General features: G+C 51.5%; 1 protein-coding gene across 4 annotated transcripts in view; it reads left to right on the forward strand.

The window, feature by feature from the left end:
• REXO5 (RNA exonuclease 5) overlaps positions 1–14,871 on the forward strand; it is a 1,375,618-nt gene that overhangs the window by 1,129,063 nt on the left and 231,684 nt on the right. For all 4 annotated transcript variants that reach the window (XM_069647648.1, XM_069647652.1, XM_069647650.1 and 1 more), the window contains one exon: positions 697–916. In XM_069647648.1, coding sequence (XP_069503749.1) covers positions 697–916 — 220 coding nt within the window. The remainder of the gene's footprint in view (positions 1–696; positions 917–14,871) is intronic.

A 14,871-nucleotide genomic window follows, 5' to 3' on the forward strand; every position in this document is an offset into this window, starting at 1 on the left:
AGACCTGCTTGAACTTTGACAAAATTGTGAATTACAAACTCATCAGTTGCACCCTACACTATTTTACCAAAGCATTTTTGTGCTGCAAACACATCATTCCTTTCTTCCCAAAGTGTTGAAAGACTTCTTATTATTGAAGAGATTTGACTTCCATCACTTTTTCCAGATCCTACATTTGAGTTAGAGGGGACCTTACACAATTTGGATGATGAAAGGTTTTGAAGTCCCAATTAGTTAGATCAAAATCTTTTAGAAGAGTAGACTTTGCGTTAACTTTGGCAGTATAAACACTGGCATTCAGGTTTCTAAACCACAATTGCTGGAATGGTTGTTGCTTGTTTTAATGAATGCAATAAGATCTGTGATATTACACTTCCTCGATGACTCCATGGACGTGTGATAAGAGCTAAGGCTGCATGTGTCACCTTTCAAAGATGTGTTCTTTTTCAAGCACTGCATGGTAGGGTGCTGACCTAAGTGCTGACATAATTGTTTTCAAAACAAAGATACAGCTTTCTCCCTGCAACGGCTGATTTTACTGTTTATCTGCAGCTCCAGGCATAACCTGAGTGAGTTAACTTTTCAACCAACATTCTTTAAACATGGCATTAATGAAATCAGATCTGATGCCTTTGTAAATTGAGTATGTCCGGCCAACATGTGTGTCATCTGTGTATTATGTTTGTGTCCTAATAGGTTCGAAGGCCCATTAAAGAAACAACTTTGGACTTTGACACTATAATAAGGGAGCTGGATGGAGATTTTGAAACAGATAGCATTATTTATGTATCTGGAATCGAGAAATCTGAAACCGAAGAGGATCTGCGACAGAGATTCAGCCACTTCAAAGACTTGGAAAACATTTTTCTGCCCAAGGATTACAAAAGTGGAAAGAACAGAAAATACTGTTTTCTAAGTAAGTTTCTAATGTATAATATTTTATGACTTTAAAAAAAATATAAAGGTCTACATAACAATGTAGCTGAGTCATCTAGTAGGTTGCCGCAACAGCAATGCGAGCAAACAAAGCTGGTGTCCTTAATAGCATCTAGAGATAATTTGAATCCATGGGCAGCAAATATTGCGGCAATATATACAGAGGCGGCGGGCCGACAACTGCCAGTAATGGGCTGTTGGACAAGTTAAGGGCCCAAGCGTAGCAAGGGTCCCTTAACGCGGGCAGTGGTGCCATTACCGACAGGATTGGCCCTCCACTGAGGTTTATATTGCCATTAGCACCTGTGTAGTTTCTTACGCAGGTGCTGTTGGCGTGTAATATTTTTTTTTAAAAAAGGAACTTACCTTGCTACACAGCCCGGTGCCACGCCATTGTTTCCCCAACTCCGTTTTCAATGTTGATGACCGTGACGTCATCAAGATTGAAAACAAACTTGGAACGCCATGCTGCGGTGCAGGGCCATGCACCAAAGTAAGTATATTTTGAAAAATAAATAAATTACACACTCTTAGCCCCCACGTAGGAAACTACACAGGTGCTAAGAGGTGTGGTGGGGGGTTGAAGAAGGAGCGGCGATGGCAAGGGGGCGCTATCTAGCGGCACCCTGGCTTCTCAGAACGTGGGCTTGTACCAGAGAATACAGTCTAAATTCTGAGCTTCCTGATTGGCCAGCTCCTCCTTCCAGGGTGCTAATCGAGCTCGAACCTTGGTGGCAGTGGGCAATTGCATACATGTATCTTAAGCTTTGGCTACGTGTTCACAGATTTCTTTTCCACTGGATCACCAATCCCATTTGCACTACTACAAGAATGACCTCCCCATGATTGAACTGGGCAGGGAGCATCTGCAATTTGAAAAGGGGCATTTGATCCCAGGCAATGCTTAAAAAAGGTAAGATAGGCACGGGGCATGAGTGCTGCTAGAAACCTTTGGGTTTCTATCCCATGTTTGTTACCTTGCAGGAGTCCTTGTAGATGTGCCTGCTCCTTTCTGCATAGCCTAATAAGCCATCACGGATGAGTGACAAGTCATGAAACAATTCATGGTCACTTCATTTTAAAAGGTGTCCAAAGGCCATGTAGTGTTCAAAAGCCATGTAGTATCAAATCGAGGCAAACACACAGTTTATGTTTAAACAATGGTTTATTATGGCTACTTTATGGGTTGGGCGAACTAGGAAAATAATCTAAGGTTTCAACAACAATGGAATGGCTTCTCCCTGGGTTCAAAAGTTGAAGTCTTGGCTTGAAAATCTTAATCCTGGTTCACTCTTGGTGTCGATAATCAGATCACTGTCTCTCTTAGTGCTTGTGCTTTTAAGTGCCGCCCATACATCTTTGTTTTCTCCTTTGGTAAACTCTGGCCTCAGCTTCTCCTCTGCAGAGGCCCCTTAACCTGGATCTCCACCCCATTGTGCCTTCTCAAACTAGACACCAAGATATAGGCTGGAGCAGAGTAGTTGTTGGCAAAACGCCAGAGCTTCCACCAAGAGGCTGGTAACTTATATTTAACTAGACTATTCAATTCAGCTTTCTTACCACATTATTGTCTCAGGGTCTTGGCTTTATTCCCCAAAAACCTGATCTCACCTTCTTCCTTGACATTTCACGACAATCTCGTGCTAATGTGACCCCTGATCCATCTCTTGTCTTCTCCTCTCTCCTGCACCTCTTGTCTTCTCTTCTCCAAACTGTTTTTTCACTTGTATCCCCTTCATGTTTTGCCACATGCTTGTACCATCAACGTTCCCAAGCTGGGCCTTTTTGATGTTCAGGCTTGCGTCCTCCTTCCTACTCTTTCTGCCTTCCACCTTAATGTAACTGTTACGCTCACCTGGTTCCCGCGGGGGCGTCGACCGGAACTGGGCCGCTGTTATTTCCACCAGCGTGACGTGTAGCGCCGAGATGACTGACTGGACTGGCCCGCTCAGCCTAGTTTGTCTGGCTCGCAAGAATATTCTTCTGCAAAGGAGAAGAGGAATTAACCACCCGTGGAATTGAGTGTCAACCCACCTTCCCCACTCCCGTTGTCTTCCCACAGATCACTCTTGATGTCCCCTCCTTAGTCTCACCTGATGGTTTGGAAGGATGAGCTCTCCATCCTGCCTCGACCGCAGGGGAGCGTTGATGACCAGTTACTTCAATGGCGTAGAGGAATTGGTGAGTTCCAGTATTGACTCTAAAGTCCAATTGTTCATAAGAGTTCAAATGTCTGATCTTCACTCTGTCCGATTCCTTGCAGGTTGCCGATTAATCCACTCGAAGATTTCCAAATGGCACTCGGTAAGATTCAGGTAAGTCTATTGTGTTTTTTCCCCTTAGGGGCCAGGGTACGGCGATAAAGCAGAGTTGACTGTGCCGACCCGAGATGAGGTGAGACCCCCGTGGTAAATCAGGTAAGTTTTGTAGGGGGCAACTGGTATTGTCTTTGCTTTCTCCCCTTAGGGGCCGGGGTACGGCGATGAAGCAGAGTTGACTGCGCCGACCCGAGATGAGGTGAGTACCTCCCGTGGTAAATCAGGTAAGTCCTTGGGGGTAGCTTGTATAGCCTTAGAGAGACCCCTTGCTCACCTTGCTGTCTTTGTCTCCTTAGGTGTCGGAGGGCGGCCGCGAGATGGAGAGAGCGTGATGGAATTCTGAAGTACCGCCAAGCAGGTGAGTTCAGCGCGGCGCCTGGAGTGTACCCAAACATCCTCTAACTGGGGCTTTTGGGCATGCTCCAAGTGGCATGATGCCTGCTTCCGGAGATGCTGGGCCTGGTCTGGTCTTCCGGGGGCAGGCATCATGACAGCAACTTCCAACTTGCTCACTGAGGCAGCACCCATTAGCCTCCTTAACAATTACCGCTGTGCCCTCAATACCCCCTCCGACCTTCTCCTTGCTACTCTCTACTTCTCTAGCGCCTTCTACTTCATCATCCCTGATCTTCCGCCTGACCGCCTCCTTAATTTTCTCTCATTCAAACTTCTCTTATTTCGAGGGGATTGGGTCCTCCGACGTATTCCATATCGATGACATGTAATCACCACAGCTGTGCTGCTTCGGAAACTTTTTTCTGCGTCCTGCGTCGATGACGTCGATGCGCCGTCATCGAGGACCTCCTCCGACGTCATCCGATGTGATAAGTAGGACGCACGACGCCCGTAGCCTCAGTTCCGTTTTTTCCGCGAACCTGTTGCTTCGTGAATCTCGGTTAACGCCTCGACTCTTTGGAGTTCTGTTCTTCTCGGTCCTTCGAACCTGTTTGTTTTGTGAAAATCCTTCGTGTGAAGATGTCTTCTACTTCGTCTTCGACCCCGCGTCCGGGTTTCAAGAAGTGCGGGGAGTGTGGTTCCAGAATGTCAGTGACGGACTCGCACGACGCCTGCCTCTGGTGCCTCGGGGAGGCCCACAACATGGATGACTGTATCGACTGCCAGTCGCTCACGTCCAAAGCCTTACGCGAACGTAAGAAGAAGTTGTCGGTAGATCGGGTGTCCAAGCCCCGGAAGTCGAAGTCTGCGGGGCTTTCGACGGATGATTCGAGGGGTGACTCTCCGCATCATCGTCGGAAGTCTTGTGGGTCTCCTTCTAGGAGTCGGTCTCGCCACTCCTCAGCCTCTTCGAGGCATTCTCGGAAGCGCCGAAACCGGTCGTCTTCCAGGTCCTCATCGGAGGACTCTGCCCGGCACGTCGCTTACCCCACCAGCCGTGCGACGCCGGAGGAATGGGCTTCCTTCGGGAAGAAAATGCTGGCGATTCTTGAGTCGCAGGGTACTAAGCCGTCCACACCCCCGAGTGGGGTCGGTCGTGAGAGGTCGAGAGACACCGCTCGCAAGAGTGGTCGGCACGAGTCACGGGAGAGGTCCCGTTCGGACAAGGAGACTCGTTCTCGACGTACCCGTTCCAGGTCCCGGTCCCGGTCCTCGACGCGTTCGAAACCGTGTGCACCTGTGGTGCCTTCAAGGAAGACATCGACGTCTGAGGCGTCGAGGGCGTCGACAGGCTTTCTCGAGGCTCCGAGGAAGTCGTCGAAGCCGTCGACGCTCAGGTCGTCGAGGGACACGCTCGGGGCTCCGAGGGCTGTGTCGACGCCGCCGATGCTGGCGGCGCTGCATCTGACGTCGACGCCGATTTCCTCGACGTCGGCGCCGATCCTCTCGGCGCCGATGCCTGTTCTCTCGACGTCGGCACCGATTCGCTCGACGCCATCGACGCCTTTCGTGTCGGAGGTACCCCGTGGCACGGGGGAACCCCCTAGGAAGGCTCTGGTTAAGAGCAAGCACTCTCGGGTGCCTTCTTTTCGCCACCTGGAATATATTTCAGAGGCGGATGAGGATTCTGATGGCCTGGTTCCTAGTCAGGTTCCAGATAAAATTGTCGCAGGCCATAGTCAGTTTGACAATTTGAGGCAGTCACTGCATGATGCCAGTGGACTGGACATCTCTCCGGAGGTGGAGTTTTGTAGGCCTGAGCCTGGCTCTCATGCCGATTCCTCGTACCGGCGCCTTATGGCTAGGGTTTCTGAGTACTTGGGATGGTCTGCTCCCCCAGGGGAGTTTGTGCAGGATGATCTGACGGACATCCTTGATGTTGGTCCCCCAACTGACCCGGTACCGCCGTTCCATATGCCTTTACAGAGAAGGGTGGCGGCGGCTTGGACTGCTCCGGAGAGTCTCCCGGCGGTGGGCAGATCCTTGTCGCGAAAATACCGTCCAGCCAGTAGCGACCCCTGCTACTTGACCAGGCACCCCACTCCGGAGAGTTTGGTGGTGCAGGCGGCCACGGCCCCGGCAAAGCAGGCGTCGTACCCTACCATCCCTCCTGATAGGGACGACAAACGTTTTGATGGCTGGGCGAAGAAAGTGTTTTCTTCTGGTGGTATGGCGCTTCAGGCGGCCACCTCCATTTGTGCCTTGTCTCGTTTCACACGCACTCTGTGGAACTGTGTTGCGTTAGCGGCTGAACATATTCCCGAAGGGGACGAACGGGATGGTTTCCTTGCTATGGTCCAGGATGGTAAGGATGCCATGTGTGAGTCCGTTCAGTCGGGTTTGGACTTAGCTGAATGCGTCAGTAGGTCCATGGCGGCGAGCACCGTGATACGCAGGTTTGCGTGGTTGCGGAAGTCGGGGTTTGCTCCTGATGTGCAGTCCCGGCTCCTCAACATGCCCTTTGACGGTGAACACCTTTTTGGCAGCAAGGCTGACGAGAGCCTTGAGAGGTTGCAGACCTCAAAAGCTGCAGCGAAGTCGTTGGGCGCTGCAGTTCGCCAACGTCTGCCTTTTCGTCCTAGGGGACAGCAGTGGAGGGGTGGTTCCTTTCGCTATTACTCGTCCTTCAGTAAAGCGAGAGGAGCTGGCAGTCAAAGAGGCCAACGCAGGGGTACCAGAGGTGGATGACAGGGTACCCGTGGTGCCAAGGCCGCTCGGGCAGTTGCCTCTTTGCCCTCCGGTAACGCCGCAGCTCTCCCACTCAGTCATGAGGCCATGTCCCATGGTTCACCGGTTGGGGGAAGGCTGGCGCAGCATCTTGTAGAGTGGCAAGCCATTACTTCAGATGTGTGGGTTCTGGAGATCATAACCCACGGCTACTGTCTTCCCTTTCGGCACAGGCCTCGTGACCATCCACCGGGGTACCTCTCTTTGCAGAGTGAGGATCCGCTCCTTGCGCAGGAAATTCAAGCCCTGCTGGAGAAAGGCGCCATAGAACTGGTGCCTGTAGCGGAGAGGAACAAGGGATGGTATTCCCCTTATTTTTTGACTTCGAAGAAAGACGGGGGATTGAGACCCATCATGGACTTTGAACAAACTCCTCAGGAAGGACAAGTTCAAGATGGTTACTCTCTCTCAAGTCCTCCAGGCCCTTCAGCTTCAGGACTGGTTGGTGTCACTCGACCTCAAGGATGCTTACTTCCATGTGCCGATCCATCCCAAGCACAAGAAGTACCTGAGGTTCGCGGTTGGCGACTCGCACTTTCAGTTTCGGGTCCTGCCGTTCGGATTGACCTCCGCCCCGAGGGTTTTCACCAAGCTCATGGTGGTGGTGGCAGCGCATCTCGGGCAAGGAGGGATTCACGTCTACCCCTACCTGGACGATTGGTTGATCAGGGGGAGCTTTCCCAAGCAAGTCCTGGATCATCTGTCCGTCACCTGCCACTCCCTTCACAGGCTGGGCTTCTCCCTCAATTTAAAGAAGTCCCATTTGACGCCAACACAGCGGCTCCAGTACATCAGAGCAGTGCTCAACACTTCCCTGGGGCAGTGTTTTCCTCCCCAGGTGAGGGCTCTTCACATTCAGCAGATGGTGCACAAGTTTCAGCATGCCCAGACGCTCCCGGCATTCGAGTTCTTGAGGTTGCTCGGCCTCATGGCATCCTGCATTCTTCTGGTGCCAGAGGCTCACCTGCGGATGAGATCTTTGCAGTGGGCACTCAAGACGCAATGGTCGCAGTCCTCCGGCAGGATGTCGGACCCGGTTCAGGTGCTGCCCTTGGTCGCCCGGGACCTTCTGTGGTGGGCCGTCGAAGGCAACTTGATGAAGGGAGCTCCATTTTGGCTTCCCTGGCCGGAGGTGACGATCGTGACGGATGCATCCCTCACGGGATGGGGAGCTCATGCCAAAGGGCTGACAGTCAGCGGTCGTTGGTCTCCATCGGAGTCCAGACTCCATATCAATCTGTTGGAGCTGAGGGCCGTCAGGCTAGCCCTGAAGGCTTTTCTGCCGACTGTGCGAGGAAAGTGTCCTGATCCTGACGGACAACACAGTGGCCATGCACTACCTCAACAAAAAGGGGGGGGCAGGGTCTCTTCCTCTGTGCAGGGAGGCGATGCAGCTCGAGTTCTGGGCCATCCAGCAGGAAGTTTCGATCTCGGCAGTTCATCTGGCCGGAGACGAAAACGTGATGGCGGACGCTCTGAGCAGGCAGAGCGCAATCTCTCACGAGTGGGAGTTGGCTCAGGAGATTCTCCTGGAGATCTTCGCCCCTTTGGGGGACCCCTCAAGTGGATCTCTTCGCCTCCAGTGTCAACCGGAAGTGCGAAAGGTTTTGCTCGTGGGAATTTCCTCCAAAAGGAGCCTTAGGAGACGCGTTTGTGGTGGAGTGGTCATTCCCGCTGCTGTACGCGTTTCCTCCAGTCCCCGTCATCCCGCAAGTGCTGCGGAGGTTACGGAAGTTCGGTTCCCGGATGATCCTCATTGCTCCGGCGTGGGCTCGGAGGACGTGGTACCCGGACCTTCTCGACTTGTCCATCTGCCCTCCATGTCGTCTTCCCTACCGAGACGATCTGCTCTCACGGGAGGGGGGTCAGGTTCTCCATCCAGAGGTCAGATCCCTCAACCTTCACGCTTGGCTTCTGAAAGGTTGAGGTATAAGGATTGGGACCTCCCTGAAGACGTGATGGAGGTGTTGCTTTCGGCCCTAAGGCCAGCAACAAAGTCTCTGTACCGTTGCCGTTGGCGTAAGTTCTGCGACTGGAGCAGAGTTCAGAATGTGGATCCTTTTGCATGCGACATCCCCATGGTTCTGTCCTTTTTACTTTCTTTGGCCCACAGGGGCTTGCAAGTGGGTACCATTAAAGGTTACCTGGCGGCGCTGTCCATCTTTAAGCGCTCATCTGAAGAGTGTTCTTACTTTAAAATCCCTTTAATTTCACAGTTTCTGAAAGGGCTCACTAATGTGTTCCCTCCGTCACCTTTCCTGGTGCCCGGTTGGGATTTAAACCTTGTTCTTAAGTTTCTTATGGGTGCTCCGTTTGAGCCTTTATATTCTTGCCCTTTGAGGCTGTTAACTCTGAAAACTGTTTTTAGTTGCGGTTACTTCCGCTCGCTGAGTGAGTGAGTTACAGGCACTTTCAGTTAAGCCACCCTTCACTGTATTTCACAAGGACAGGGTTGTCCTTAGAGTTCGTCCTTCTTTTCTTCCGAAGGTAGTGACGGAATTTCATTTGGCCCAGAAGGTTGTTCTTCCGGCATTCTATCCTCCTCCGCATCCTGGTAAGGAAGAGGAGAGGCTCCATAGGCTTGATCCTAGGAGAGCTTTAAGCTTTTATGTTTCACGCATGTCCCGGGTCAGAGTGGACGATCAACTCTTTATTGGTTACGCTGGAAAGCGTTTGGGGCAAGCTGTGACGAAACAGACTGTCTCGCTGGATTATTTTAGCCATCTCGGAGTGTTACCGCTTGGCGGGTAAGGACCCTCCGGCTGGCTTGCGGGCCCATTCTATCAGGGGTGTGGCTGCATCTACTGCCCTGCAGAGGGGTGTTCCTATTCGCAACATCTGTGATGCAGCCACCTGGGCTTCATTACATACTTTTGTACGTCACTATTCCCTCCATTCCATCCGAGGACAGGATCTGGCCTTTGGCAAGGCGGTCCTTTGCTCTGCTATTTGATTGGCTATTCTAAATTTTGATTCTAAATTCTTTCCCTCCTCCTTGCTCTGGTACTGCTTTGGGAGTCTGTCATAGATATGGAATACGTCGGAGGACCCAATCCCCTCGAAGAACAAGTTACTTTCTTACCTGGTAATGTTCTTTCGATGGGATGGTCCGATGACGTATTCCATATCGCTCCCGCCCTGCCTTCCCCGCTGCAGAATTTCTTTTGCGATTGCAGCTTACGTTCTGCAAGGCTTTGTGTCTGACTGGCAGTTGACTAATTTCACACGTTCTGGGGGAAAAAACTACAACTGAGGCTATGGGCGTCGTGCGTCCTACTTATCACATCGGATGACGTCGGACGAGGTCCTCGACGACGGCGCATCGACGTCATCGACACAGGACGCAGACGCCGAAAAAAGTTTCCGAAGCAGCACAGCTGTGGTGATTACATGTCATAGATATGGAATACGTCGTCGGACCATCCCATCGAAAGAACGTTACCAGGTAAGAAAGTAACTTGTTCTTCTCTTCAATACCTCTTTAAAACTCTATACTGCCCTCTTCATTCTCCTGCCTGATGTTCTATCTGACCTCATCTTTAATATTCCTCCCCTGCCCCCTTTAATTACTTTCTGCCTTACAGGCTTCTGTCATAGCTCTTCCTGCTTATCGTTGATGGAACCACTCTTCAACCTGTGGTAAATATCTGCCTAGTTTGACTTCAACCTGTAACCCGGGCATAATATCCCCTTGTGCTCGCCAATGCTGGCTGTTTACTAGGAACTTAAGTTGAACCTTCAAATACATTTAGTGATTCCTATGTAAGCAAGTCACTGGTATCAGGTGTTCTGATAGGGAGTTGTTAGGGTTAGATGAAATCGGCTGTTATGGCTGTCTGCCTCAATGGGGCAGTGACTCACTGGACTTTCACCTTGATCTGGAAATTATATTTCCCTTCATTCTCCTTTGTGCCAATATATATAATATGTTTCTTCTGGGTTATCAAGCAATTCAGGTTTTAGCAACATGTCTTGGCTTCAGTCTCTGGATATGCAAGTGTGCAATAGCTTGTGCTAATTGGTTTAGTAGCACTCTCCCAAAGGCATAGAACTTAAAGGAAAGACAAGTCCGGTCCATGAAGGCTTCATCCAAACAGGTGAACCCCTGCACCTCCAAAACCATTAAGGACAACATTGACTCTCTCGCTCCAGCCTTGGTTGATCTCTGCAGTCTTTCTTTTGCCACTGGAGTTTTCCCAACTTCTTTTAAGCACTCCCTTGTGCACCCTCTACTTAAGAAACCCTCTGCCGACCCCTCCATTGTGGCAAATTACTGCCCCGCCTCTTATCACCCCTTACCTGGCCAAACTCCTGGAGAAGCTGGCTATCTCTCAGCTGACCCTCCACACTGAAACTGTTTTTGCTTCCTTCCACGACCATCAGTCTGGCTTTAGAGCATCCAGAGGAACAGAATCTACTCTACTAAACACCTGTGAAGACCTGCTCTCAAATCTTGACACTAACACTCCCTCTGTTTTCACACTTCTTGACCTCTCCTCTGCCTTTAACACGGTAAACCACCACATGCTGATTCCACGACTGCATGACACCCAGGGAATGACAGGTTATGCTCTAGCGTGGTTAACCAACTTCCTTTACGACTGCCCATCCTAGGTGGAACTTGGGTCCTTTCTCTCTACTATCACTCTTTCAACCTGTGGGGTTCCCCAGGGTTCTAACCTGTCCCCCTGGTTCTTCAATGTCTACATGGCTGCCCTGGCACATGTGATTGCCACTTTCATCTGTAACTTCCAGTGTTATGCGGATAACACGCAACTCTCCTTCAGGCTACCCTTAGCCCTCTACTCTACCGCGCTCATATCTGAGTGTCCGCAATACAGTCATGGTGTGCTGCAAACGGCCTCTGCCTCAATGCAAGTATGACTGAGATCGTTTGCACTGGGACTCCTGCTCCCGCTTTCCCACTCTCACTCTGGCCGGCCTCCCTTGGCCCTGTGCCCGCACCCACCTGCAAGGCAAAAAGCCTTGGGATCATCTTCGACTCCACTCTCTCCTTCTCCACTCACATTTCGGACATCTCTAAAAAGTCCAACTACCAGCTACACCTCCTCAGAGGTACTCTTCCTTTTCTCACCTTCCCCCAGCGGCTCACTGTCTACAAAGCCCTGGTTCTCTGAAGGCTGGACTACTGCAACAGCCTCCTTCTCATTCTCCCTACCTCTGCTCTGCGCCCTCTTCAACTCATTCAGAACAGAACCACAAGACTTATCCTTGGCCTCAAGCCCAGGGACTGCATCTTTCTGGTGCTGAAATCCCTCCACTTGCTCCTGTGGCTGCAAGGATCAAGTTCAAGACCCTATGCATTGTCCGCAAGGCTTTCTGGAGCCTGGGACCTACCCATCTGCAACGTTGCCTACCTTACTACTGTCCTTCCCGAGCCCTCCGCTCATCTACCTCCAACCTTCTGCGAGTGAGCCTGTTCTCCAAGCAGAGATTTGTAGGGAGAACCTTATCCTCTGCAGGGGCCTCCCTCTGGATTAGCCTCCCTGCCGCACTCCGTCTTGAGCCTGATCTTCTTAAGTTCCGGAAACTCCTTAAGACATTCCTCTTCCTTCTCTTTCCATCTACCCTGCTAACCTAATTCCCTACTGGCTCTTACTTTGGCATGGATGAAGCTGATTTCCTGGAGAACGTTGTTACGCTCACCTGGTATCCACGGGGACGCTACCCAGCCCCGGTTGGATGATTTGCACTCTCAAACCCTCTCCAGGTCCCTTGGTAAGGCCTCTGGTTAAAGATGGGCCTGCAATATAGGAGAGCTGGATTCAATATCAGATTGTCTGTTTTACCACCTCCCTTGGCCTCAACTCCTTCCAGGACTCGGGCTCTAGAGGCCCGAGTCCTGACTCCACCTGGCCAATGTGTTTGCCAGAGGGGGTTTTGGACGAGGGTTGTGACAGCTTATCTCTGCTAATAAAGATTGGTACAACAAGTAATGGATTTGCAGTTGTTTTACTGACCTGGGCTCTTTGTAAAGGAGCAGATACTGATGTCAGTTCCCTGCCACAAACTAGGGGAAAATGTGTGATCTAGGGGATCTCCCATTTACCTCCTTTGGACCCCTAATAACACTGTGGGTGGTGGCACCCAGCCCCCTCTAGGCACCCCATTCACTACCCCCTGGCACAGGCAGGGTACATTGTCACCAAGGTAAATATTTATTTATCAGACTAGTGGAGGTAAATGCTGGTGGGATCATTATAGCACTTCAAGTAAGAGCACAGATGAGGACAAAACAAACAATGAAACCCAGAAAACAGGATACCTTAGACATCTCACCAAATTAAGTGCTAGATAGAGAGGGGAAGATATGCTTAAATTGTCAACAAAAGAGCTGCTACAGCTCACAGGGAACTTCAGATTCACTAGTGTTGATTACATTGTGTGGGAGCAGGGATTGTCCAGATTGTCTGTAAAAGGCACTACTGTAGGGGGCGTGGCCAGGCAGGGCACCATGAAGACGTGCCTGCTGTAAGCTCCGAGACGGGGCCCAATGTAAAAGCTCCCTTTAGTCCCCTAAATTTCGACATAGAAGTTGCAGAGAGTGCCTAGTGGTGTGGCGGCGACGGGATGTGAAGCTTGCAGTCGCTTGCGAGCTGTTTATCCCGAGATTCGGAGCCGAGCAGAGGGAAGCTGATGGCGTGCAAGATGGCGGGCGCGCGGGAGCTGTGGTAGCTGAGTTCGGCCGGGAGCCCTGAAGCAGTAAGCAGGGCCTGAAGATTGTGCAGGGCGGTGGGAGAGGAGCGCTGCAGTGAGCTGAGGGGCGCCGAGGCAGAGAGCAATTGCCAGAGAGGGGACTTGCCCCTGCGTACCGATCGTGCAGCCCGAGGCGAAGGTACTGAGTAGCCGCTCGAGACGTGGAAAAGTCGTGGCACCCCGCGACACCCTGTGAGCCCAGCATAAGCGGAGTCGGAACGAGGAGGCAGATCCCCGGCAAAGCGGGTGGGAGAATTGGAGGAGTCTGCGGCTGGAGGAGCGAAGGTTGGGAGAGCGAGACGGCGGAGACTCGCGGGCTGGCTGATCGGAGAGTGTGAACCCATGAGAGAGAAGGGACGCTGGAGCGAGTGGCCCGGGGAAACGTAGCGGTGGAATGCTGAGGCGCGGATCGGGCCAGGGCGCGCCTCCCCTTACCTGCAGGCTGTCGGCTCAGGGGGAGGTGGCTGACTACACGGAGCTGGAGTACGCCCACGCCTGAAGTTGAGGAGCGGTGTGGCGATGGACGACAGAGGAACCGCTGGTTGTATTTCGACCTAACAGCAACATTTTGAAGCCTAACCTGGAAGCTGAGACCTTGACGAAACGGATTCGACAAGCTGGCTGTTATGGAAAACGAGACCCTGGTGTAAGCAGGTGTTTGGGTGCTGGATGAGAAGCTAGTGTGGTAGGCGCACACGCCTCTGGGCACGGCTTTCAAGGGAACTTCGAGGGACACTCTATTGACTTGAACAACCTCTAGCGATGCCCAAAACAGGAAATAAGAACAGAGGGAGTAAAATCACAAATTACCTGACTGCAGCAACGCATACCCCACAGAAGATGGAAACGATTGTGGCTGAGGTCCATGCCTCACAGGGGTCTGATTCAATCCTCAACCCGGCCCTGTCAAGACAAAAACTACAGGGGATGCTGAAAACACTTAAGCAGGACATTACGACGGCAATAACAATGGAGATTCATTCCTCAAAGGACTCGCTGGCACTGTCTATTGCGGAAATGAGCTCCTACTTGAGTGGTCTCGAGACTAGGGTTGATGAGCTGGAGAATATGGCATGTGAGCACAAGAGGGACAATGAGGACCTCGCCAAAGGGATGCAGAATGTGGAGAGCAAACTGGAGGAAATGGCGGCAAAACAGGCGGATTTGGAAAATCGCTCAAGGAGAAATAACATTAGGAACCGAGGGGTGCCGCGACAGGTCCAGGACCAGGAACTCGCTGAATATGTGCGGGATCTCTTTAAGACTTTGTTAAAAATTCCAGATTCTGAAGAACTGATCCTGGACAGGACCCATTGAGTATATTCTTCTATCCAGCTAAAGCGTAATCTCCTCCCGGATGTCTTGAGTAGGGTCCACTTCTTTCGGCAAAAAGAGGAGATAATGGTGGCGGCTAGAAAGGTGGAAAAGGTGGAATTCCGTGGCTCTGCTATATCATTGTTTCAGGATCTCTCGCCATACACCTTAGCAAACCGCAAACGCCTCCAGAAAATCACCGCCTGGCTGCAAGCGAAAAAGATCTGCTACAGATGGGGATACCTGTGCAGGCTACTGTTTGAAAATCAGAACCGCCCCTGCAGCATTGGCTCCGGGGGAGAGGCAGAGGAGTGGTTGCGAAGCGCTGCGGGCGAGACAGACGGCACAGGGACTGTCACGGAGTGAGGGCTGATGGTTAGCCCCACGGTGAAGGATAAGAGGCGAAGACCCAGGGGTTGGACACTGGTTAAGGCACGCAAGATACCGGAGGACGTGGAGCAGA

This window comes from Ambystoma mexicanum, chromosome 2q (genome assembly GCF_040938575.1).
Source record: "Ambystoma mexicanum isolate Mex_15411 chromosome 2q, UKY_AmexF1_1, whole genome shotgun sequence".
NCBI lineage: Eukaryota > Metazoa > Chordata > Amphibia > Caudata > Ambystomatidae > Ambystoma > Ambystoma mexicanum.